General features: G+C 44.9%; 1 protein-coding gene across 1 annotated transcript in view; it reads left to right on the plus strand.

Annotated features, from left to right (window-relative positions):
* Window positions 1-26324, plus strand: part of YPEL2 (yippee like 2) — a 39845-nt gene that overhangs the window by 4089 nt on the left and 9432 nt on the right. Inside the window, exon 2 of the mRNA XM_080384626.1 lies at window positions 8937-9249. Within this exon, the coding sequence (XP_080240752.1) occupies window positions 9133-9249 (117 nt within the window). The 5' untranslated portion in view covers window positions 8937-9132. The remainder of the gene's footprint in view (window positions 1-8936; window positions 9250-26324) is intronic.

The following is a 26324-nucleotide window of genomic DNA, read 5'->3' on the forward strand; positions in this document are numbered from 1 at the left end:
CCACAGAGAGGGAAGGCAGAGCGGTGTCAAAAGCTGCGGTCTCACTTCTCCTGTTTCATATTGGCAGTGGCTTCACTATGAGGACAAAAATGTAGCATGGTATGACCCAGGCATTGCACGGCTCTGCCACAGAACTCTGGAAGATTGAAGTTTCACTGATGAAATATTGCTAAAGGATGGCTCAAGCAACATGTTATTAAAAACAGATTGTCCAGCATCACAAAAAAAGATGGAGTTACTAATTAACTGTGTATGGGGGAAATCTTAACGAGAATCCCAGGTACTCCCAGCGCAAACACGTGTCAGTAGGCACAGAACTGTAAGAGATGAGTCAGTTCACATACCTTGGCAGTAACGTGCAGGGTAGCGAGGATATCCAGGAGGAACTAGTGACAGGAACTGGCAAGGTAACAGCTGACTTGACCATCTTAAAGTAGATTTAGCTATAAAGTATCTGTCATGTGAAGATTCAAGCTATAAATTTTCACCTGACTTTGTGCCTTTGAGGTGTGGGTTGCTGAGTGAAAGCTAGAGGGATGCTGACTGAACTGCCATGGAAGGTACGTACCTCGTTAATATGGTAGCTGTTGCATAAAAAGTGTTACTGGCAGAGATGGGTCAGAATTCAGCATCTTATCCATAGCTTTACTCAGAAGAGAGACAGATGTACCAGAGTAGAAAATGAAGTCACTGTCTCTCCTGTGACAGCTGTGCTTCTGGGCAGTGCGAGGCTAGTTAAAAGATGCTCCTGGGAAGAGCCCTCTGAGCAGATGGGTTGCGTGCGCAGATGAAAACTTACAGGATTTGACAAGGGGAGCTTGCATGTAGCAAGTCATGACAGGCAGCTGTGGCAAATCCTTCTTTCAACTACAAATGACTTCAGAGGATATTGGAAGGATACTTGGTGATAGATAAATGTTCTCACAGTGTTCCCTGTCAGTATACCCAGCCTTTATCAGGGAAACAGATGATCCATCTAGCAGACCAGATTAATTGAATCCTCGTCATACCTACATTTGCTAAGAAGGAAGATAATAGAGGAATGTAAGGAGCACACCAAAACAAATGTAACGACATGAGATGATTTGGATAGCTGAACTGTTCTACAATTAAAACAAATGAGGAAGAGAAGTTGAGAAGGTAGAGTGTTTCCATTTTGTCAGTAAAATTGGCCATTTGGATGGGAAGAACTTTTCCGTGATGTCTTTAGTTCAGGTTGGTACTGGAATAGCAAGGTGAGGGTTGGCTTTTGTGTTGTAGAACACTGTATATGTGTAATACTGGCAAAGGATGATGTCCTTGATCTGTGGTCACATTGAACGTGTAGCTTGCTTGAGCAGAAGGATGGGTGTGAATTGAAGAGCTTCATCTTACAGTTCGTTTGAGCCATTGCTGTGGTCTCAGTCGAGTGCATCATACCTGCTTGGCCACTTCAAAGGAAGGAGCGTTACCCCGTTGTGGGGGATGCTGGCATGAGTTTCTGCAAAATGTTAAGGGAGGAAATGGAGTAATTTGTGTTTTAAATTAGTTCAGCCTTGCTGTTTTTGTTTATTTGTGGCACAAGTGGGACTTGCCGGTAGGAACAAAAGTAAGCGCTGGCTTGTTTCACGTGTGTCTTGGCCAGCCACGATGCTTTTCTGCATGAATGTTTCCTCCTGCATTTGGTGATGTGCATCGGCCTCTGTTGTAACTGGTTATTGAATTCAGCTGTGGTGGGGTGTACCTGCAAAGCAAAGGTGGACAGCTTGCAGCTATAACACTTCCCATGCTGCTTGTTATCAGCTGTGCAGGCTCTTCTGCATTGCAAAGATATTGCTGCCAGGCAACTCGTCAGAGAGTGGGAAGAGAATTCAGCCAGAGGTGTCAGTCATTCCTCGGTAGAGGCTGAATCTTGCAGTCCACGTTCATGTGGTTTCAGAGACAGGCCCAGAAAAGGTAACAAATTTTGAAGGCAGCCCTGTGAAATGATATCTGTCCTGGCTGTCCTGTGCCTTTTGAGATGAAATTGTAAAGGGAAGAATTTGATTAAAATTTCCAGGATGATTTCCCTTTGCCACTCGCCGGTGGTGTCTGTGGCATGTCTGAGTGGATTGTTTTGAACAGCGTGCTTTGTTCTGAATTGTGGGTAGAGATGAGTTAGCAGTTCTGACACTGAACAGGCTGAGTCCAGCTTTAGATCTGTAAATAAAGTCAGAAAGTTCCCATGGTCATCTGGTCTCTGTAATCTGCTGCCAGGAAAGAAGCATCTCTGCACTGTCTTCATTCACCAGGTTATTTTAACCTGTTCCTTCGCTCCCCAGTCAGGTGTGCACTGCAGTTCAGTACAAGAAAGCTTTTGCTTTGAATGCAGGGGTCCTCTGGCCTTGCTTCTCACCACACGGTTGCACTTGAGAACCTGGAAATGCACTGGTGTGGATGTTATTTAAAAAAAAATAAAATGAAACTTTAAAATGTAAAAATCTCTAAATTAAAATTTTAAATCTCCAAATTGATAGAAGGCAAATCAACTATGTGAAGAAAAATTTGAAACAATAATTACTTTGGTTTTAATAAGTTATGGATTAATAGTGTGTACAGTGACAAAGCTAGAGAGACTTCAAAACAATTCCAAACCAAAATGAGTTTTGAAGATTTGCTGTTTGTTCCTTTTAAGGTTCAACTCATTTTTATGTACCTTCCATGTTGTCTTCATAGAAAGCCTCTCCATCAGAGAGACTAAGTTTGTTGTAGGGGTGCTGAGTGTATTTTCAACATGAAGAGTTGTGATAGACCATGGACTGACATATTGCTGGTTTTTAAAAAAGAAAACAACCCCCCCAAAAACCCCAACCTTTAAAATGTGTTTAATATAATGTGCAGTGACAGTTTTGACAGGTTTAGTATTGATAGCTGTTCAGCAGAATAATAACGCCGATGTTTTTCCTGACAGGCTGGCTATGCTATGTGGAGCATGGCAGGTGCAGCGTGGTTGGCGTCCTGCCTGTCCCGGATTCACTATGGCCAGATCGTCTTTAATTGCTTCCCACTGGATCTCTTTTGGATGCCCTCTAGTGGTTTCCTGGCAATTGTCTGCAGTACTGTTTGCCAGCTGTATTGCCTCTTTGCTTCCATCCATCCATCCAGGTCCTTTTTCCCAGAGTGATGAAGTGCTGCCTAGCAGTGAAGGGGGTGCTGCCTCCAGTGTGCAGAAGAGAGAACTAGGGCCCGCAGAAGTGAAGTGGCTTGCTAGGAGGTATTCAGGGGAATAAAGAGGGTTATTTCTGGTTGGAGGCAGTCTTAAGTGAGAAACCTGCTCCCTGCTACTACTAGTAATGCAGCTGTGCCCGTGTATCTGATAAAAGTAAATGCAGAGGATTCCTGCCGGCCATCTTCCACCATCTCTCCTGTTATTTTCCCATCTCCAAGGACTTTGCAGGGTTTGGAGAATGAGCTGCAGGAGCGAAGGCATTAGAGGAGGACACTTACAGTTCATGTATCAGTAATGACTTGTTGATCATGCTAGTACTTGCTGAGCTGTGTGCAGTGTCATCAAGGATTTGAAATTGGTGCATTTCAGAAACTTGATACTGAAGGAGTAAAGGTACATTGTGTTACGCCCATGTGCTATTTAAACTTCTTTCTTGGCTTTTCCTTGTGTTCAGTGTTTAAATTCAGAATGGTCATCCTTTCTTTCAGGGCCTTTCACAATGTACATCCTACCCTCCTACCTTCAGATGATCTGGCTTCGTCTTTTCCAAATCTGTTGCAGTCCTGTGTGGTAGCGAGGATCTCCAGGACTGCCCCATCGAGGATCTTTTGTTGCGGTACTCCATCATCAGAGCGTGAAAGCTCTTTTGCTGTGCCAGGTGTCTGTGAGGGTCCAGCACCTCACATTGGGACACTAACTTCTATTCCATAGGGAAGCAAAACTGGGCATTAAACCCAGACTCCAATTTCAGCGTATCATCTCAGAGACTAGCCTTCTTCTTTCAAACTGCAATGCATTAAGCGACATTAAGGCAGTTCCCATGTCAAGAAAACCCTTATAAGTAAGCGTGCTTACCTCAAGCATTTTCTTATAATCATGCTAAGACCCTGGAGCAACGCAGGCTGCTGCAGTTTGTGACCTTGTAGAAGCTGAAAACTCTCCAAACCTGATTCCTCTTGTGCTTTCATTGCACTCAACATAAGTACATCTCTAGCTGTTTCTATACTAATGAGAAGAGATGCTGAAGAAGAAAGGTTGGGTTTCAAAATAGATGGCCTTTTTTCAGAGCTACTACAGGCAGCTTTCTATAGCATTTGCTATGTTCTAGTAAGTATTCAGTGGACTAAAGTTTATCTTAAAAATCAAATAATCCATAAAACAAACCTACAAACCCAACAAACCTGTTGTTTGTCCTGCCAGAATGAAACTTGGCAGGATTAAGCAGGGCAGTCCCAACATACACTGTGCATGCAAGCAGTACATTCAGCTGATTCTCTCACCACTAACCACAGTAAATGATGTTGATAAGCTTTTTCCCTATAATTCTTCCCTTTTGACTAAACCAATTTTCTGAATTCTTGTGAACTAATTAATATGCACAGATTTCTGTTCCATAGACTTGAGTGTGTCCATCCCAGAGATAAACTTCTCTTGAAGAATAAAATGAAAATACAGGATTATGTTGCTGCTGACAGATATTAATCTCTCTAACAATATTGGGCACAATGATAAACTAATCAAACCTTTTTTCATAAATTTTTTTATTAAAGTGAATGGAATGACTCCACTAGTGCCCGCTGTCAGCAAGGTTAATGAACATGAACTCGTCTTTCTGAAAAAACAGAGGCACAGCCTGAAATCGTCCCCACACCTTTGTTCTACAGTAGAAGGAATGCACTGTTAGCTGTTAAATGTATTATAGTTCAAATTTATCTGCTACTAGGAAAAAGAAAAAATACAGGTGGGTGGTTTTTGCATTGCTGAGAGCCACGGATACTGTTTAATACATTTCAAGATGATATTCAAGACAGACATGGGTCCTTACAAGCTACTAGCTGTGCTCATGGATGTAAGAATGCATTTCCTATTGGTTTTCCTTCCTCAGCCTTGCTATGATGAGGACAGAGCTCTTGGTAGATGGTGCACACAAGCCACAGTTGGGCTGACAGCCGTACAAGGGTAGTGCCTTTATAAGGTATGGCTACCGTATATGAACTTATCTGAAGTTTTTTTTCAAGGCAGTTTCTTACCTAGGGTTCCCACCAAGATCTTGGCTCACAAATCTTTACTCTCTCCCCTGCCTTAAGCAAAGAGATCAATTTGGTTTGCCATCTCACCACAGTACTGAGAACAGGAATTGCAATTCATCTTAATATAGGCTCTAGTATCATCTCACTTGAATATTTTTTTTGTCCACTTCTAAAAGGGCAAACGTTTTTGCTGATGTTAAATGTGTTACGAGGTTGAATAAAAGAAAGCTCATGAAATGCTTTTGCAGAAAGCTGCATGCAGCAGATAATTTTTTGTGCGCATCTGTGTTCATTTCTCAGATAAATGCGGTTGTAGTATTTCCTAGTTTACTCGTTCTAAAGCGTTGATGCTTGGGAGGCCTGGACAAGAGGGGTCAGCAAACCACGAATTACATTATTCTGGTCAGGTATCATTTACGTCTCCATTTGGCTTTGAGGATGCCTGTAGACTGCTTTCTTCAGCTGTTGTGTTGCAGTGCTGGGCAGCCGATCAGAAAAGATATGTTTGGCAGGACAGCGTGGGAGGGAAGTAGTGAAACTGGTGGTTGGTATATTTACCTATCCGTGCTGAAGAAAAGGAGAGGACATTGTGCAGTTTCCTTACAAATCAATGAAATCTAAGATTTAGACACAGCCTGTTTTCTCATTCAGAAATCAGGTAAAGCGATTGCCAGTCCTTCCTTGCACTTTCCTCCAGATGGTCTGTCCTGTGTAATCTGTTTCTTTCAGACAGGGCTTGGTAGTTTGCCTTGGAATCCAATTGCATTTGGCCCCAGAAAGAGCACACTTAGTCTTCTGCTTCCGTGCCCTTGGAGGACAAGGCACATGGCTCACAAATTCCAGGTTCTGAGATGTGTTAAGGCTGGCATGTAGCATATCAGCTGTTGAAGCAGGGGTTTGGAATTTGGGGATGGTTCTGTTGTCTTGTGACTGTAAAGGTGGCACTTGGTTAGTTCAGGGAGGCTGGGATGTGTTGCTTTTACTTAGATCAGCAGAAAATAAGGAAGGATTTGTGTTGTTTTGCATGTTGTTTCTGCCCTGTTGCAAGTTTAGGGTTCAGTCCTCAAAGTGTTCCTTACCCTGGAGCAGAAAACAATGCTGTCTAATACAAAACTTCACTCGGTTTTGACAAAATCCTGGTGCAAGTGGAGAACTTGGGCAGGATGCTGGTGAAGACTGCCTGACTTCTCCAATTAGAAGTAGAATTTGTAGAAGACAAATCTTGCTGAAATCCAGAGTGTACCAAATAGCGCCCAGGCAGTCTGCTTAGCTACAGGTTGGCCAGATAAATTCCCAGCAAGATCCCTTTGGACTGAAAAAGAGGAGATTTAGTTCCTACTAAGCTGAGAAGCGAGCCTTTCTGTGTCAGGATGGGTCTCCCAAAGCTCTCACTGTAACTTTAATTGGAAAAGGTTAATCTGATTAGTGTTTGCAAAGAGCTTTGAGGATGAAGAGTGCTATGTAAGTGCTGACTGTTATGATTGTGATAGATATGCTTTATCAGCAGTTTGCTGGATGAGTAAGACTTCCCCCCCCCCCCCCCCCCCCCCATTTGACTGTAAGGGAGAGCTTCTGCCCTGGAGAACAGAAGAAAAGTACTTCAGAAAAAGAAAAAAATGGGTATCCTGTTGTCTTACTGGAATTTGCCTCCTGTTGAGCACTGTGGATGGTCATAATGTAATGAAGCTTTGACTGCACCAACTGGTGCGTGTGTGAGCCTATGACAGCCCTCCAGTCTTGTGCTTGTAGGAACTGTTTACTAGGAAGATTGCAGACAGCATGCCTGACTTTTGGGATTGTCCAGCCGGCAGTGGGTTCAGTGGGTAATGCTTTCAGAAACGCTAAAGCAACGTGGGTGCCTTGAATCTTCTTTTTCAACAATTGCTTAGGAGCAGAAGTGATGAAGACAGAGGTTTCCCTAAGTGGGAAACTTTAGTTCACTTCAGTACCCAAGCGATGAGGTTTTTTTGCAGATCTCGCTCTCTGACGATGATCATGCAGGAGGCTTTCCAGCAACCAGCAGTAACAGGTTCACAGTCTGATTTTTGTTGTTGTTTTCAAGAATGACTTGGATGGTTTTGTCACGGTGAGCTACTTGTGACCAATGCTAACACTGGGCAGAAGACATCATCTAAACGGGATGTGTATGAGTTCTGCAGGATTGCTTCCTACAGCAATTTTCCTGGGTCCTGCCTTCAGTTCCCCGACTGACTTTTGGATTTCCATCCCGCTGTTTCAACTCTTTCCCCTTTAGTAAACCAGAGAGGTGTATTTGCTTGTAACAGCTCCAGTCCAGCCGTTCTCTTCAGCATACCTTGAGCCAGGTGCGTGGCTGGTGCTTTTTCTGGGAAGGTGTATCCTACTGAGCAGCAGCAGAGCCAGGTTAGCACACAAAGTCCAGGGAGCTATTTTAGCAGTGTAGCAGCGTCGTGACCTGGACTGGTTTTATTCTGACCTGGAAGATCATCAGCTGTGCTTCAGATGAGTTACTCATACCGGCTTAGAGACCAGCTCTTAAGCTTTTGTACTTTTCTGTTTTGTCCACTTCAGAAGGAGGTCAGGTGTGGGGGTTTTATTTCTTGGTTTTCCTATTTGGGGGTGGGGAGTGTTGGTGGTGTTCCAGTAGTTGAGACACAAAGTACAAACTTAGAAACTGAACAGAATCACATGTTTTATGGAAAGGAAAATCCTCGTGGGAGGAGCAGCCAGAGTTCATGATTAATTTCTAGAGCATACATGCACGCCATGTATCAGGGAGGGAGGGGAGCTGTTTCCTTTATCCTTTATGCTTCATCCATCCTCAGAAGAAACATCAGTAGCTGGTAAGGCTTATGATGTGGGATCTGAAAAAGTGATTTCTCCCCAAAAGAGAGCCAGACCTGAGCTGCCTTGCAGGTTCTGTGGGATGATGTCAGATTGTAAAAAGGTGTTTCCATCCTGAATTGCATTTTTAACTGTCTCTTGCTATCAAGAATAGTCTTCAGAGGCTGACCCTTGCTTAAACTGCTGTCGGATGTTACAAGTTAGAAAAAAAATAAAATACTAGAGTGCAGTTTATAGAGTAGCCTCCACCTTCAGAGCTTGCAGGGAGTTCTAAAGGAGTGTAATGAAGTAATCCTCCATTTCCCATGTGGGAACTAGGGCAGAATGGAGAGAAGAACTGGTTTGGTGACTAGTTTGGTTTTGTACTTTCCTGGTGGCTGAGGAAACCCACGTCCAGCTCCCGACTTTCCTGCGGGCTTCCGGAGTGTCGCACCAGTGAGTCATAGGGGACAGGCAGGGCTGGCGCTGGGCCCCGACGTTCTCTCTGGCTCTCGGAGCCCAGCTTCTCTGAGTCGTGGTGCGGAGTTGGACCTTGACTTATGCAGCTCCCCAGCGGTATTTGGGAGACTAGGCTTGATGAAAATTATCTCCTTAGCACCTCTGTAGTCATTTCCAAATCCATTAAGTGCTGGAAGAATGAATAGAGATTGCGAGCATTGGAGTAATAGGAAGATGGTAGATAACAAAAGCAGGAAGATGCGAGGGCAGTCAGCATGTCGGTGGCTGAGCTGTGAATAAAAGACTGTTCTTGGTCTAATCCGCAGACATCACACCTGCCTCCTGGCTGCTCTGACTCTTCCCTGCTCTCTTGATTGAACCCTAGATCCTCCTGTTGGCTAAAAGACCATTGTCACCTTCGTGAGCTGAGCGTTCTGTCTTTTCTCTTATGAACTTAGGTTTGCGTGAAGTCCCCCGCTGCCTCTGCCCAACTCTCTTCCTCTGAAGCAGTCACCAGCGTGTGGAGCCTGCCCCACACCCATCCCCTGCCAAACCACGGCCTTTACCTGCGTCTTCCGGTGTTTCCCGTGCGACCCGTCCTGTGGGAGTGCCTCCTGGGCCACCCCAGAGTTCACGCAGCGCTCAGTGGCTCCAATGGTGAAGATGACAAGGTCCAAGACTTTCCAGGCATATCTGCCTTCGTGCCACAGGACCTACAGCTGCATTCACTGCAGGGCTCACCTTGCCAACCACGATGAGCTCATTTCCAAGGTACGTGCATGACCTCACCCGCGGGTGATGCTCCTCCCTGGGGAGCGGAAGGGTGCATTGGCTCACTCTGCACGTCAGTTGCTGCAGAAGTTCCTGGCCTTAACTGGTACCATGGTTTATGCTTGGAAAACAGGCTCTCAGCCTAAAGGATCTATTTGTGAGCTACTGTTTTTGGTTTTAAGTGATCTTGAAATTAGCTGTAGGGGACAGATTTCCAAACAAGGGCCTCTGGAGTGCTTACAGGTGGTCTGTCTCTTCACATGATACCGCCTCCTCCCTCTCCAGCTGTAAAAACTACACTAACTGATGGTCAGGACTGCGTAAATTACCTTCCCAGTACTTCTTGTTCATGTACATGCTTGTCAGCATAGCCCAAGGGTTGCTGCACGATCATGATCTGGATGATGTTGCCTCTGTTAAACTCTGAGCTGCCCTAAGCGACTATGCTAAAGCCCCTGCTTAAGGGAAGCTTCTCTGACACTTCTGCAGAAATGTGAGATGGCTTTCTGAAGGCTCCTGAGTTGTTGCTGAAACCCTCATACTGTTGCCAGTCTACTAACAAGACACTCTGCAGTGAAAAAGTAAAGGGTGAATCATAGGATGTGCTCTGAGCTGGGAAGGGTGGAAAGATTCCGTCCTGTCTGTGATCACAAGGGGAAGGGGTCTTCAGGATAAGCTAAATTAAGGGCTTTCAGAGCCAGTAAGTCAGGGGCCTTGGGTGCAGAGGGAGCAGGCCAGCAAGAGGGATCTCTTTCTGAAGTGCAAAAGCTAAACTTTCTCAGAGCATCTGTTGGAGCCTGCAGTGCCTGGCTCTGGTCAGGCATCAAGTTTCCAGGTTTTGGCTGCCTTGGCGATCAACTGTTTCCATAAAGTTTATTCAGCTTATAAAATCTGTGTTCAGAAAAAACAGATGCACCATGAGATTTATTAGGTGAGGTGAGAGGAAATTGCACTGTGAGCTCTGTGTGTGTGTGCGCAGCTTAAACCGGTTCAGTATCTTGGAGCAGCCTTGAGAAGAAAGGCCACAATCACAAGGGACGGACGTGCCTTGCCTGTTAGAAAGTGTGTAGTGTTTCCCGTTTTCTTGTTTGCACAGGAAAGATTAGAACTTGTCACCTTGCACCAAGGGCATCTGTCCTTACAGGGCTGACATCTTGGCAGCTGTGGAGGTCCTTCTGGATTCTCCCGTGTTGGGTGCTCAGACCTTCATCTTCTACTGTAGGCTGGCTCCTTCCTTTTTCTCTTGGTTGTTGCGTGGGCCAGGTTGATGTGTACCTGTGTGATATTGTCTCCATGCCAAACACTTGAATTTAAATACTCTGGTGTGAATAATGGCGATTGCAGACTGCTACAATTTTGTGTTTTGCAGTTTCTGAATAAGCAGGCTTCTTATTAGGCAATTGCCTCCAAGTCATCCTGGGCCTCGTGGGGGCTCCTCTTGGTCTGGTACAGATGCAGTGGTTCTTAGCAGAGCTGTCCTTGACGACCACAAATCCTCAAGCTTTTCAAGAGGAGAAGGTTGTACATTTCCTTGACAGAAAGAAGTTTTGAAATGTAAATGTCAACAGCAGCCTGTGCCCAGGTCTGAATGTGAAATACTCTTGGATGGGCTATGTGGCTTGAGGCTCCTATGCTCAGCTGAGCTATCTGTAAAATGGGGTAGTCACTCCCCTGCCTTTTCATTGGGAGAGTTGTCAGCTGGATTTTGTGTTGGGATGCAGAAGATGCTTTACTAGATAAAGAAGGAGATGTGGTTTACTTACAGTTTTTATGGTAGGTTAGAGTTTGTGCTCTGCTTTTGTTTGGTTTTGTTTTGTTTTGACATAGCTGGTCCCTAGCCAAGGAAGGCACAAGGCTATGCATGCCCAATGGTTTCACCTTTGATGCTTCCTTCCCCTCCTTGTTCCACGTTCATGCTTCTTCTGGTTCACTGTGCAATGCAGCCAGCTTTGCAGGTAAGTAGCTTCCAGCAGGGGAATGCCAGTGCTGCAGACGGTGTGGAATTTGAGCTTCTAAGCCGTTGAGACATGCAGAAACTGCCCAAGAATGCTGACTGTTAAAATACGGACACAAGAGGGAAGGTATGAAAGCCCAGTGAGGCTATGTGTATTGAATCATGGAAGTATTAACTATGGTGCACTGTGGTGCTTGTGTCTGCTTGTTCTAAAAGTTCAGTGTAGACTGTGGTGTAAATTTGTAAAAAAGTGTTGGGACTGGATTGCTGGTGGAGCAGTAGCGGGTCATGCAACTTGAATGCAACGGGTTTGGGGTTTTAGGCTTTATTTCTCAGTTATAAACCTTAGTAAGATACGTTCTTTGTATAATTGAAAACTTTAATAAAGTAATTGTGCAATCATAGTTTGTACAACTGGCTATAAACTGAGAACAGAAGGGCAGTCCCTGCCTCAAGGGGTTTCCAATATGTGTAGAAACTTTCCCAGGCAAACTTAAATAGTCATCTTTTTATCTGAGTTGTTTTAAACATCTCCCCAAGGCCTTCTGCAGTTCTTTCATCACAGCCTTATATTAGCATCTGAGAACCAGGCAGTGCAATTGTCATACTTGTTTTCCATATGAAAATGTGGCAAATGGAAGGAAGAAACAAGTGCCATGAGGATTGAAGAGGGAGTGGGAGATTTTGTCAAATCGGAGTGTTTCTCAGTCTGCAGTGTATCTCATCTTGAACCTATGTCACTTTAATCAGAACAGCCCAAATGACACCATCTTTGGAAACATTCCCCAGAAAACAGGCTTTTATGTAACAGTAGGGTGTTGGTGATTTGGCTCGATGAAATTAATTCCTTTTATTCCTTTTGCCCCGAGTTGTGCAGAGACGACATGAGAGCTGTGCTGTTTTGCATGCCATGAGCTTTGAGCTCCTTTGGATACATACAAGTTGCACCACTGGCCTGTGCTGTTGGCTGAAATTGGCTCAGGCTGGAGCTGAATCCCAGTATTGTTCTGTGTCAGGCCATACTTTATTTCCTCTTCATCTCCAAGTTTCCCCTCTTAGCGCTTCAGCACCAGTGTTAACTTACTCTGACTTCAAAGTGTTTTGCCAGGACTGGGTATCTGAAACTCTTTGACAAATATGGCTTGGCAGGGCAGTTTTTGCTTTCTTTTCTACTGAAGGAGAAAACCGTGTGCATTAAAATGGGTAGAAGGTTTCTCAATAAGCCATTGCTATTTAAAGAAAATAATCGATGCCGAGGCTTTTAAGAAAATCCAGCGCTGTTACATGAAGCCAGTTACCCAAATGTTGCCTTGCTTGCTTGGCCTTTCATCTTCTGCAGCCGGAGGGAGAAAGTGGTTTAGTATGTCTGATTTGTAATAAGATCTAAATTGTGGGTTGGATCGTCTGGCCAAGAAAGGTCTTATTAACTTAGAAAATATAAGGTGATCAGATAGATTGGGTGGAGTGAGTAACTAGTTTTCCTTCATATGTTCCTTTGGTGTCTGGGTTAGCATGATTGGAGGTTCTTGTTCCCTTGTAGCAACGCATCATTTAAAAAACTGTGCCAAATTTAATACATACTCTTGTTTCATTGCTTTTTCCAGTGCCTAAAAGGACTGAGACTTTGGGAACTCAGCCTTGGCCTGCAACAGATTCCTATGTGACCTTGAATAAGTCACTTAATGTCCTTGTTCCTCCTTTCCTCACCTGTACAATTGAAATGGTGCTGTTTTGTCCAGTCTGCTTGGAAAATAAAGCTTTGGAGCAGGTACTCTCTGCTCTTACAGATTAGTACAGTGTGTCCTAATTCTCTTTGGCTTTACTGTAAAAACAAAAATACCATGCCAGGAGACTGTAGTTGAAAAGCATCTTTCAATGCCTTCCAATTGCCAAAAATTAAGTGAAAGATCCTTGTTACATTTATCCTTCCCAGGCATGACATCCCATGCTTTTTAGAGTGTTTAGGAGAAATACATATCCGATAATCAGTGGTGGCTAGACCTCTCCAGGAAGGAGATAGAGGAGCTTTTCTTGAGAAATGTGCCTTTCACATCATTTTTCAGTGGGGCCTGGGGGAACAGCCATTCAACAGTGTAAACAGCATCTTCTCTCCTTCTCAAAGTGGCACATACAGTGCTGGTTTCTACCTACTCTGTGCTATGCAAATTCTTTGTCAGCCTTTTCTGTTTGAAATCATATGTATTTGGTGTCCAGTAAAAAGGGACAGGAACAGGAGCAGAAAGATGCAGGCCAAGCACAGCTATGTTAGTGTCTTGGTTGCTGACTTTTTTTTTTGCTATGTGAACAGTAATTCAACAGAAATGTCCCTGATTATGGAAATATGCAGAGAATGTCTTGTGGGCGTCCTGCAGTTTCTTTTTTTCATGAATTACTGTGATCAAACTGCTAAACATTATGCAGTGATGTATCCTCTGAAGTTAGCCTAAGGCTTGCCGAGGAAGTTTTAATGTTTTCCTTTGATGTCTGCATGGGACCCTTACTGAGCATGAATGTGAAATCCTTCAACACAAAAGGCTGCAGCTCCTCCAGCACAGAGAATTTAGAAAAAATAGAGAAATTGTGTTGCCTGACTTTCTCAGTTGAGGTTGGATTGTTAGCTAGGGAACACTTAGAAGCTCTCTTCTATCTTCTGAGGCAGGAGTTGCAAGGTATATAAGCAAACCTTGCTCCCAGTCGTCGTGGCCTTAGCTGCTTCCCTGGCTAGCAGACTGCTGGAGCCTGAGCTTGCTGGTCCAACAGTCTCTTGGTGAGCTTTACAGCATGCTTCGCTCCTTCTTGCAGCTGGTTGGATCTTAAAGGAATTTGAAACTTTGGTTCTGGCTTTCAATATGTTATGGATGAATTCAGCTGCTTGGAAGCATTTGATGCACCATGTGTAGGTGAAGTAAGGAGCAACTGTTGGGCTTTTTGGTTTGTATGGGTTTTTTCTTTTTTCTTAGTATGTGGGCAAGGCAGTGTGTAATGTTCTTCGTGCATTAGTTCTCATGAACTAGCTGATACTTGTACGTCAGTTCGCCATGAAGACATGAAGTTATTTGCTGGGTGGGGAAACCATGCACACTAGCTAAAACGATAATCCTAGAATTATGATGTGGTTGTTTCAAAAATTTAATGGAAAAACAAAGAGGCATTTAGTAAGTGTCCAAGACTAGTCAAGTGAAAATCCTGCAGTTCCATCATAGGAAAAAAAAACCTGTGTGGGGTGAGGCAAGTATTCTCTTTTTCATGGGTAAAAAGTTCTTATTTTTCATTGTGTGGGGTTTATTCTTGCTCTAAAAGTAGATCTTGTTTCTTCCAAACATGAATTGGAGTTCCCAGCTTCATGGTAATGAACTCGTAAGGCCAGGAGGAGTTATCACATGTAACCTCCTCTGGAGCATGGGCCAGCAGATTTCATCACGATAACAGCATGTCTTTCAGAAAAAGCATTTACTCTTCATTTGAAGACTTCAAGAGGGAAAATTCACTGCACCCCGTCGGTCATTTTTTCCAGTGGTTAATCATCCTTACTATTAAAAATTGGAGACTTTGAATTTAGATTTGTCTTGCTTGTGCTTCCTGTCATTGGCCATTATTTCTTTTTCTAATGAAACAGATCTATAGTACCTACTCTTTCTCACTACAGAAGGTTGTGGTATACAGTAACCAAGGTCACTCTTGATCAATTTCCGATAGGCTAAACAGATTCAATTTTGTCATGGTACAATGTTGTTTTTTCCAGTTCTGTGTAGTTTTTGTGGTTCTCTTCTATGTCTTTAGTGTTTCAACATCTTTTCAGGAATGGAAAGGGAGGTGGGCTCATTGTCCAGACTCAGCAGTAACATCTTTACAGCGTGTGCATTTCATAATTGTGTTAGTCTTACTGGCTCAGCACTCGACAGTAAGCTTCTGTTCATTTATTTGCTGTTAGCTCTTTATGCACCAGGTTTATCAATTTTATGCACGTTTCTAGAAGCTGTCCAGTAGCTTTTGGATCTTGCTTTTCAGCTCTTGTTCCCTAATGAATTGCCACTTCCAGGTATTACTCAGAGCTTGTTCTTAATTGCAAGTTTTGCTAGAGTTCAAGCTGTAAGTGATGAAGAGCAAAGCAGTTCTGTGAGAAGTCATTACAGTTTTTTAGCTTCCCATTTCACTGTTGTGAACTTGAGGTAAGGGATCTTGTAGCTTTTGGCTTCCATGTGGTTAAAAATTAAATGCGGATTGAGAGAACTTCAGTTCTCAGTAGAACAACGTGTCGTCAGAGCTCACCCCCAGGACCTTTACTAGACAGCTTGGTGTTTGCTGGCCTTGCTGCTACTGGCCTCTGTTCCAGCAGGGAGGAGGAGGAGAGCGGGACCCGAAGGCTGTTATTTGAGTACCTGTCAGCAGCTCTGAGCAGCCTTTATTTGAGAGGGAATAAACAAACAAAAATGCCCTTTGCAGGAAAACCTCAGGATATGAAATCTTAAGGTGCATGGTATGTATTTGTAGTATCTATTCCATAGTACAGCTACCTAAATTAGGTCTGTCCTGTGTAATTGCTTCCTCTGGAGCTTATGCTACAAGCTGCTGTGCTCCCTCGGTTCCTACTATCTGTAACGGGATCTGAAGACAGTCAGGATCAGGCCTCTTACTTAGTCAGGATGTGGTTGTTTAATAGAGTAAGCCCAGGGTAATTTGTACCTCCTTGTGTAATTGTGTTTATACAGTAGTTAATTGCTGTGTGATTTTAAAATATTTCATACTGTTCCAAAAAAGGAGGAAAAAGGTAATAACTCAAAAGGGTTTAGAATTTCCTGTCAAGGAGGGGGGACAGGGTAAAAATGGATTTTTCTAATCCATCACTTTCTTTATGGAAATAACTCTCCTTTCATCTGCTGCTTCCTCTGCCTTAGAATTGATGACCTGGGCATAAATAAAATATTGTTCCCATTTATTATCCAGGGAACTGCCAGGGCCGCAGGACAGTGAATCATCAGGGTTTTTGCTGCAACTGCTGCAAATCCTGAACAACTGGAGCATGGAGTTGATCAGGTCTGAGCCTTCCTGGGTTTGCGGGGTATTTCAGTTGTTGGTCCTTGCGGCTGGAAGAGGGGGGAAATGCCAGCAGGCTCTCGAAGGCTTGCTGGTGGGGTGAGCTGCCCTAGGAGCTTCCCATGCAGGTGTGTACTTTTAATCTGACTTACCGTTGTGAGAATGAGCCCAGGGAAAGCACAGATATGAGTCTCACAACTCTGAGACCTCTAGGTTAATCTGGTAATTTAGACAAACGTGCATATGAGGGTGGGGGCTGTGTGGAGGGAGGTGTGGATTTTTCACCTATTGCCTCTCGGGGAGAAGACCCTGGCTTCTCAGGAGTGTCCTTAGATAATTGCTATTGCAGTCTCATTTTATAGTAGCAGGAAATGCTATCAGAGGGCGTCACATCTGCTTTAGGGGAGCTGTTAACGTCTGCCAGCAAGAAGCAGATCTCTAGGAGTCTGGCCCCTCTTGGAGAGGGGCCTCGGCGTCCATCTATCAGAGGTGTTTGGCCTGACAGTTTTTCTCATCCAGCAGAACTGAAATGGGAGGATTGAAGCTCAAGCACACAAAGAAAAAGAAACTGTACCCAGACTCTCCTCCCTTAAAATATGTGATTGTGTTTGCATGGAAATCACAACTGTTAGAATAAGTAGCAATAAGAAAGGTAGAAACTGAGACTGTCTTTACCTGAAACCTGGAATTTGAAGATTTCCAGTCATCTCTCTCCTTTCAGCAGATTGCCATGGAAGGAGTGAATTAAGATCAGATTAAGCTTAGCTGCTTATGGAGTATTTCAAGTATAAGTACCTCTGCTCCAGCCCAGCTCTGAGAGGGGAGGCTGGGGAGAAATGCAGGCGTGGGCACACATGTATGTGGTCCGCTTTGAATCTGTGTGTACACGTGTATGTGGTCCGCTTTGAATCTGCGTGAGGCCCATCCTGCACGGTGGTGTGGCTGGGACACCTCAGTGTCGGGGGACTTGTCCTCTGGTGCACACATTTTTGCTCAGCTTCCATAGAGGGCACATCCACAGTAATAAAATAAATTTCAGTACCACCATGCTTGTTTTATAGTAGAGATGAACATCCAGAATTCAGGCAACAGATTAAACAACGAAGGGCAACTTTTGATGAACCTTCTCAGCAGTAAGGTGTACATACGGTGGTTTCATCTCACTGCAGTGGATCTGGTCCAGGAACAGGGAAGAGCTGCTGCCCTGGACAGATCTGCTTTTGCTGAAAAGCAAGTCTGCTCTCATTGTCAGCATTAGTGCTATTGTGAGCTTACCGGCTGTGTTAATGGAATGCAGTATTCCACTGATAGATGGACAGTCACTATTGTGCTGCTAATTGAATAACTTGTTGCATTAGCAGTTTCCATCTTCCGTCCCAGTTCTGTCTTGTGTTTATCTCTAAAACCCATGCAGTAGCAATAATAAATGTGGAAAGTAAGAGCTTTACCCTTCCCCCTGCCACTTCTTTTTAAAATGACTTGATTGTTAGATGCTTTAAGCTGGCATCAACCTCCAGGAAGACAGCAGCACTCAAAAATGGGAGAAAAACCACACAGCTGCTGCTGTAGCGATTGCAGATTCACCAGAATAAAATGCATTTTCCATCCCTCTGTATCCAGGAAGACGCCACTGGGCTTTGTTGTAATTTTCTGTAGTTTTTCCACAGTAAATAAAATACTTCTGTCCATATTGCCCTTCTACATATCAAAACGTAAAGGCTTGCATTGAGTGGGTGTCACCAATGACTTATATGCCAGAGGTGCCAAAGTCATCTCAACTCCCTTGAACTTCCTGCAGATCTGGGAATGCTGGTGTCTGTAGGGAATGAGGCCTTGGAAGTGGCAGGATCAGGATTAACCAGCAGTGTATCCCGGGGCCCAGCATGAAAACCTGGAAGACGTGGATTTTCATTTCCTTCTTCTGTCCCATGTCATCGAGATCAGACAGCAAAGGTGGAGCTTACCATCTCCTTTCAGGCATGGGATGTGGGAGATGGCTGCCCTCACAGCAGTGCTCCTGGGAGGAGCTCAGTGCACTTCACGTGAATAAACATTGCTTCTGCCAGCGGGCAGACCTTGGTAGTTTTCTTTGGTTTGATGTTGGGTAGATGTTGGTCTTCTGATGCAAGTGGTCTTCTAGTTACCGTCCAGTAGAAACTAATCTGTGGTCTTTCTGTGTAGATGCATTTGTGACTTCCTCTTGTTAATCCAGTATTGCTTCCATGAGATGTTTAAGCTTATCATTTGGAGTGCTCCTTGTGGGAAGTGAAGCAGCTCTCTAAGACATGCCTACCCTTTATCCACACTCCCTCTTCCCGTGGGGTTAAAAATGCTTCTTGGGCAATGCATTTGCTCTTCTTTTTGCCTGGCTAAGCAGTCTGATGTCAATACATGTGTGCTTCCAGAAGATGATGGAGATAATTAGAAAAGCCTGGCTCTAGCTCTCCCCCAAAAGGGCTCAGTTTCCCATGAGACAGAAGAGAGTTTTACCTGTGCTATACATGTGTATTACACAGCACTTTGATCCCTGGCAGCCAAGAGCAGCAGGAGAAATGGAGGAGAAGCCTAAACTCCACAAGAAGATGACTGCACCTGGTCGAAGAAGTTGATGCTAAATTCCCTTCCAATCTGCCAGACCTCCGTTAGATTGTGAATTCGTCATCTGAAGTGGGGCCACGTGGCAGCCATCCATGCTCGCAGAAGCTGTGTGGCCCTTCTTCCTCTGGTCTGCCCAGTGCTGTGTTAATGCTGGAATGGATTTTTCCTTTGGTGGAGGGTGGCTGTGCTCCCTGCTCTCATGGGCTGCAGGGCTCAGACACATGCATCTATCCTCCCTGTTTGGGCTGCAGAGAAGAGAGGGATCTGCCTCCTGAAGCTGCTCCGGTTTTGTGTGCCCCCTAAATAACTCATAGTAATTACTTTTAAAAGTAAATGCTGCATTGGCTTTGTTTCCCAGAGTATTTCCATCCTTTTTCATCTTAAAGTCAAGTCTTGAAGCACAACAGCAGCAGCAGCCGGAGACCATCAACATTACAAGAGAAGCCCCAAAATATTATGAAGTTTTATAGAAGTAATAAATTTAGTGTATTTTTTATTTGCCTTCAGTTGTTTGCGCCTGTAGCGTTCATATTTTGAAACTTCACTTTGAAGTCTGTGGGCTAGAAACACATTTAAAAATAAATAAGAGCAGAGTCCAGGAGCCCAGGGCTTAATGAGGAGGCTGAGTAGCACGGGGCTCATGATAACATGATGAGACTTAACAGTGTTGCACTTGAACTGAGTCAAAGTCCGGAGGGCAGCCTGCCAGGCGTGCTGGAGGGAGAAGGGGACAGAGCAGCTTGCAACTACTTTCTGAATATTGATATGCTTTATAGAACTTCGCTCAGGCTTTAGCTTAGCAGTGTGGAGCCTAAAATTGTGTTAGAAATATAGGCACTTGAGGAGAAACAAAACCCTCCATTTCAGGCAATTTGTATTTCCCTAAATACTGATCTTCATTAACTGCAAAGCTTCCAAAGAGATCTCACTTCTGCAATTGCAATACAAAATTTCCCTTTGAAAGAAATCTCTTGTTCTCCCCTCTGGTGATAATGGACAGTCATAGTGACACATGAATTAATAACTGGGAATTTGCTCCTGGAATCTGACCCATTTAAATCAGTTTGTACAGCCTGTCTGCCTGGGAGCAACACAGCCCCATCCGAGCACTGGTGTCACCTTCGTGTTGTGCTGACGCGTGGTGGAGAACCGCTCCGATGAACAGGATGGAGCAGCGTTCATGGCTTGCTTTTGATGGGATCGGGCATCTGTACGGGCTAGTTTGTTTTCCATCTTCCCGAGCAGCATTGGTGTTAGGGGGATAACGCTGCAGAGAGTGGGCTGAATGACCTCTCGTGGTGCATGATACTTTTTTCTTAGCATCGTTGGAAGTCTTGTGAACAGTGCTGATTTTTCTTAGTTTCAGGTCCTAGAAACATGAAAAGATGAGAGAATCTCACTTTAAAAAACAAAACTAAATGAACAAAAAAGTCCTTATTTAAAACAAATATTAAAAATCAACTATTACTTAAATTTGCCTGGATTTTGAGCCAAGCTGAGTATTTTAAGGATGGGGAGTGAGGAGACTGACATGTAGCAGTGGAACATGTGGATTTCATTCAGAGCACAGCAGAGTCTGTGATGTGAAAGCTTTGTGAACACTAAAGGGCTGTTGGAGGTTGAAGTAGCTCTGAAGATGGCTTCAGCTGGAGGTGACAGCTAAATTCTTTCAGCCTGTTTGGAAAGTCTGTCCTTCAGTCTCTTCTGGTTGTGGCACAGGATAGAGGACTTGGACCCAGCTCACACAGCATTGCTTCTGCAACGTGAAACAGTTCCAAGGGGTAAAGGTTCTCCTCTCACACACGAAGCAGGAATTGATGCTTTCCCTGCTAAAGTAGGATGTAGCAGAAGCATGAGGTTCTTCAGTCGCTGATAATATGTTCCATTACATTGACCTTTTCTCCGACGGCGTGACCATACAGCCTGTTCCAAGCAGCAGAAGATTCATTCCACGGAGGTGGAGGTGATGCCAACGGGATAGCCTGCTGGTATTTTTGTGGGTGTGTATTTGGACCTTTTGCACTGTCTGGCTGCAGCCTGTCCCCACCTATCCTGTGCGGTGAAAGTGCTGAGTTGGTTCCTGTTAGGACAAAAGGCTCGTAGCAGAAACATGGCTCGTCCTGGCTTGTGTCGGGTGTGGAGGGAACGAGGGAGTTGAATGAACGCCTGCTGCTGCCAGGGGACAGAATAAAAAATTGTAATAACACCTTCCATCAGAATAATAATAAAAAAGTAGTAACATCTTTCGTTTTTCCAGTCTGCGCGCCTTCCTTCTCACTGACTACATAACCTGAGACATAAACAGGGTGTAAAACTGCTCAGACGTAGCTGTGCCTAGGATGGAGCACGGCAGACTGGTAGTTATTCACTGTGTATTCACACACCAAAGTAAACTGCTGGGGAGTAAGGCCGTGCTGAATTAATTGAATTACTTCAGAGATGAGTTTGGTCCACTAATTCCATATCGACTTTGGGCTTTAAATAGCATTAAGAACCCATGTTAAAACTCAATTAAAACTCAGGAATGCAGTTAGAACAGGGTAAGGTCACATCTGTGCACGAGGTGGAATAATGTAACCAGTTCCCTTGACGTGGGTCTGTATCTCGCATAATCGGAGCAAAATTGAATCTCAGTTTAATCTGATCATTGGCTGTCCCTTCTGTGAGGAAGAACAAGGTGGAATTAACGAACCCTGAGGAGGTCTCTGTAGGCTGTGCAGATACAGGAACCAAGTAACTGAACACGTGCTCCTTTGGGAAATACTTGAGTATGATGCAAGTAGATGGTTGAAATGGCTCGTGCTGCCTAGGGCAGACCCTAGCATCTGCAGCAGGTATTTTCATAGTTACATTTTCCCAACTTTCTTCCCAGTGCGCAGTGACTCACAGGTAACCTCCTCACAGGGTCAGCGTATACCTCGTGCTCTTAGCAGGCACAGCGGTTGCTTGGAACACATTGCCCTTTTTTAATCAAATCGTTATTGCCATAATGAATAGGGCTCGAAAGGTGCCATTACGGCAGAGCTTTCGGTGTGACGCTGGTTGTTAGGTGGGGTAGCATCTGACAGGAATTGGGATTAAGTGCTAGAGGGAAATGGGATTAATGTGAAGCGAGCCTGTGTTTTGGAGCGTATGTTTATATGCAAACTTGTCTGCCCTCCAGTCGGATTGACATCGTGCTTTGGTTACACTTCAGGGTCTCCTCTCCCTATTCAAATTGTATTTTATGAGAAAATCTCATCCTTAAATGTTTAAGGGTTAAATCAGCAGCAAGGATAGATAAATCTTAAAAGTCAGTGTTGTGCAAATGACAGTAGTAACTTAAAACCAAAAGTTGTACATGTCGGTGTGAAATAAGTGATAACAGAGTCATCTCTGAACAGATCACGGGGTGATTTCTTCTCACGCAGACTTCAGTACCTGTTAAACCTGGGAGTTCATAATACTGTTTCTCTTACTCACTGAATTGCTCTGCCCCACTGGGGATATCACAGGCACAGAAAACACGTCCCTTTTTTGAAGAGTCCAGATGGCTGTGGTCATTTTGCTTCTCCTGGTGCTACCGTTTTGCACTGCCTCGGACGTGCCGGCTGCCCTTGATCTCAGCAGTGGCTTTGGTCCCCCTGCTCCTGTTTGCATCCTTGCAGTGAGAATATTTTATAGCTTTCAAGAGCACGGCGTGGAGGGGCACACTCTGTTCCTTTTTCCTCTTGTACCTCTTTGGGACTGGATGCCTTTTCATTTTTGTTTTATTGGCTTGTTAAAAGGCTGCCAGCTGGATATAGGTAAGTGGGGGTTTTCTCCGCTGCAGTCTGCAAAGAACAAGCATCAGTGTGTAGCCATTTAGTCCTGGCAACTGCTTCCTATTTTTCCAGATGATTCCAGCCAGCTCTTTTTGTGTTTAGCCTATCGTCGGATGTCGTCACAAAGACTTGGGGTATTAATCCTGTCATCTGTTCAGCGTGTGGAACTGCTGAGTGGGCTGCGCAGTGAATGAGAAGCTGTAGGTACTAGGGAAAAGGGGTATGGTGTGTAGGCGTGTTTGGAGCGCATTCAGGATTCGTGCTTTTCCCTAGCTGTACTGATGGAATGTAAAAATTTCCTTCTGTGTCTCCAGCAGTCGCCAGTAACGGGAATGTGCAAGTGCAAAGGTCTGGTGGTGGTGGGAAGGCAGGTGGAAGGTGAGACGGGCTGGAGTGATGGAGGGGCATAGCCCTCCCCTGCACGCGTGTTGGCCGGCTGCGTGCTGTCGCTCCACGGAGGGCGGCTCTGCGGCTTGCTCAGAGTGGTAGATTCAGCGCTTTGGATCGAGGCCAGAATATAACAAGTGGACTAAACCAAAATGACAGCTCCCAAGGTCGTGGGTGTTGAATATATAAGGATTCAACTTCGAGTCTTGCAGGCTGAGTCTGTCTCTAGTGAGCAGAACATGTCTGCCGCAAAGGAGCTGGCACTTCGATGCTGGCTGCGTGGTAACGCTTCCTTCTGCGGCAGATCTGGTTTAACAGCGTCTGTGAAACCCAAGCTCCCTATCCCGCAGCCTGTCTCTCACTAGAGCTGCAGTTCTGCACTGTGGTTCTTTGCCAGCATATTTCGTTTTGAGACCTTCCTACTCTGAACAACTTGTGTCTGCCCCCATACTGTGATTATTTAGTCGTCTGGGTGATTGCGCTTTAAACTGGATCCATGATATGGTACGAGGAGAGAAAGCTATTTCCCTCAAACACCACCACCACCCCACCCCCACCCCCCCGAAGTATTTGTCCTTAAAAATAATGATTTCACAGACCTAATTTGGAATCAGCACAGCTGAAGGGGCCATAATGAGTGTCTGCAAATTGGGTGATAGGAACTTCTTAAACCAAGAGCAGCTGCCAAAGGCATCTTAACATGGAGCTTCTGCCGTAACAAGAGACAGCTCAGTAGGCAAGGATCTGCAGCCAAAGAGCTGACTCCAGGCTTGTGGTTTCCCACCTGGCTACTCAAATCAGCACTCCTCGAGCCCTGCAGCTCTGAGCTGCCTCCATGCTGAGCAGAGCACCCAGGAGCAGGGAAGCTTTTTGAACGTGAGGAGTCAGGAGGAATAAGCTGTTGTGCACTGCACATCTCAAAAGCTTGTATTGTGTTTAATTAATACATTTGTATTGTGTGCTCAGGCAGGATGGGGAGGGAGAGTTTTGTTGCTGGCACATCCAGATGTGTTTCCAGCCAGACACTGAGCATTAGCAGTGCAGAGAAAAATATGTGCTTGGGCTTTCAGTGGGAAACAACAACAAAAAAATCCTTTCCATTGCTTTTAGCTGGGAAGTGATGCCAGGAGCTGTTGTTTTAGAGAATAAGAAGTCTGGATTTAGAAGTTTGCGTGTGAGATACACCTTTGAATGTGTGTCAAAAATGTCTACACAGGGAAAATGCACAGCAGAGAACGTAGGTTTTACTGCTGACTGTCACTGTTCAGTGAAAACAAGCGTGTTGTGGAAATCTCTTTGTGTGTTTCTTAAAAAAAAACAACAACCAAACAGAAAAGAACATCTGCTTGTGTATAAATATACCTGTTTCTTCTGATTTCATAGTGCCCATTACAGCATGTGCCAGCTTTTCTGGAGTGCCAGAAGAGAAGGAACATCTCCAGAAAATGCTGAGGTTCCAACACCCAGATAAAACCTGCCTGTGCTACCTTTGTAAAGATAGGTTTGGCTTAGTCTTAAAGAGGGCAGATGCCCAGGTGAACCTGAGGTGGTTGCCAGACTTCTCTCACTTCTTTTTATATGACTTGCTGAATCCTTAGCTAGCTGGAGGGTGAATGTTTAAGACAGGCGACAGCACTGAAAGCTGAGCAGTGGTATGTTGAAAAGTTCTGCTTGGGCAGGAGTTAGTTAATCTGATGGTTTTTGCAATTACTGCCCTTAGATACCCTAAAGCACTGGCTTGAGCTGGAAGGAAAGGCACCCCTGAAAGGATGCTACTGTCCTTGGGAGTGGGCTGGAATGGTGTCCAGTGAGCCCAGAACACAAAGCTGATGGGTTTAGTTTTGTTTATTAAAGACAGGCCTTTGTACAGCAGTAATGGAAAATCCTATTTCTGTACCAATAAAAACATTGCTCCCATGGTTGTTGTTATTGGCAAACTTAGTCACTTTGGTGTTTATGGAAAAGTATTTACTGGGAAGGACTGGATGGTTAGCAAGCCTCATCTGATTTCATTTTGCTTTGATGGCACGCATGTTGCTGTGAGACCTCCTGTTTCATCTCTGTACCCCTCCACAGTCCATCCTTCCAGGCTGGCATGCTTCCTTTGCAGCGTAGACAGCCGATGCCCCTGCTGTTTGCTGTGGCAAGGCAGAGCATTGCCAGGGTCTGGCCTGGACTCTTCTTTCTGGACTGGGGGGCATCAGCTTTGTGTTGGTTCCTACTTTACCACACAGGATGCTGAAACAACGCAGTCTGTGTGTTTTGTAGCAGTCAGGCTAGACCTAGTTGGCATGTGGGGTATCAGCCGGCTGACAATAACAGTAATAAAGAACTTGAGTGCTGCAGAAGGATTAGAAGAAGCTTCTCTAATAAATGCAATTACACAAACATGCTTGAGCCATGTGTCCTATTTAATTCCTTCCAGATTCCTCAGGGCACTGCTTTTGTCTGAGTGAAAAAGATAGCCAAATGCCTTGGGCGTCCTCTCTGAATCCAGAGTGGCTCTTCTGTGTCCTGGGTGGCAAGTAATATCAGGCTTCAGATTCCTCTGAAGAATAGTCACTCCTCCAGGACCGAGTTAAATTTTTTTTGCCAGGCGGTGACTCTATAGCTGGCAGAGCCCTTGCTGCCATGCAGACCTCACAGGCAGCTTTCCTGGCTGGCTGCGGCTCCCTGCTTGCATGCCCTGGGGCGTTCTGTTTGCCCACAGAGGTGCCTCTGCTCTGTGGTAGGGAGCGTTTTGCATATGTTCTTGCAACTGGGATCTTCAAGTGAGCCTTTGCTAATTCTGGAAGATACTTTGACACCAAGAAGGGCACCAGGCTATACACCGTGACAGGCTGTACTTGTTCTCTTGTCAGGGCAGTTTCAAATCACACCTTTAATGTGTTTTGTTCTCTCCTGCTGGTGAGTGAATTTTCTGTCTCTGCCTTTCACATGAACAGGACTCGTGATGGAGAGAACATCTTACAGGCTGTTCCAGAGCTGCTTGCTGTTACCCCAGGCAGCATCCAAGAAATAGTCGCCGGAGCTAGTGGGTTGATACCCTAGCTCTGGGAATTAGGGCCATGAGCTGGAGACACGCAGCAGCCTTCCCACTGCGGAGGAGGCCGGAGGCAGTTGATTAATGCAGATGTATGTGGATGTAAGAAATGGTGTCCAGATCCATCTGCAAGCTTGCAGGTTCTCAGGCATGGCTTTGACTTTGCTTCTCCATGAGGCAGCAGCTGGGCAGGTGTGGGGCACATCCTGCAAGGCCAGGTTGGATGGAGCTTGGAGCGAGCTGCTCTAGTGGCAGG

The sequence above is a fragment of the Falco punctatus genome, assembly GCF_963210335.1.
Source record: "Falco punctatus genome assembly, chromosome: 1".
NCBI classification, from domain to species: domain Eukaryota; kingdom Metazoa; phylum Chordata; class Aves; order Falconiformes; family Falconidae; genus Falco; species Falco punctatus.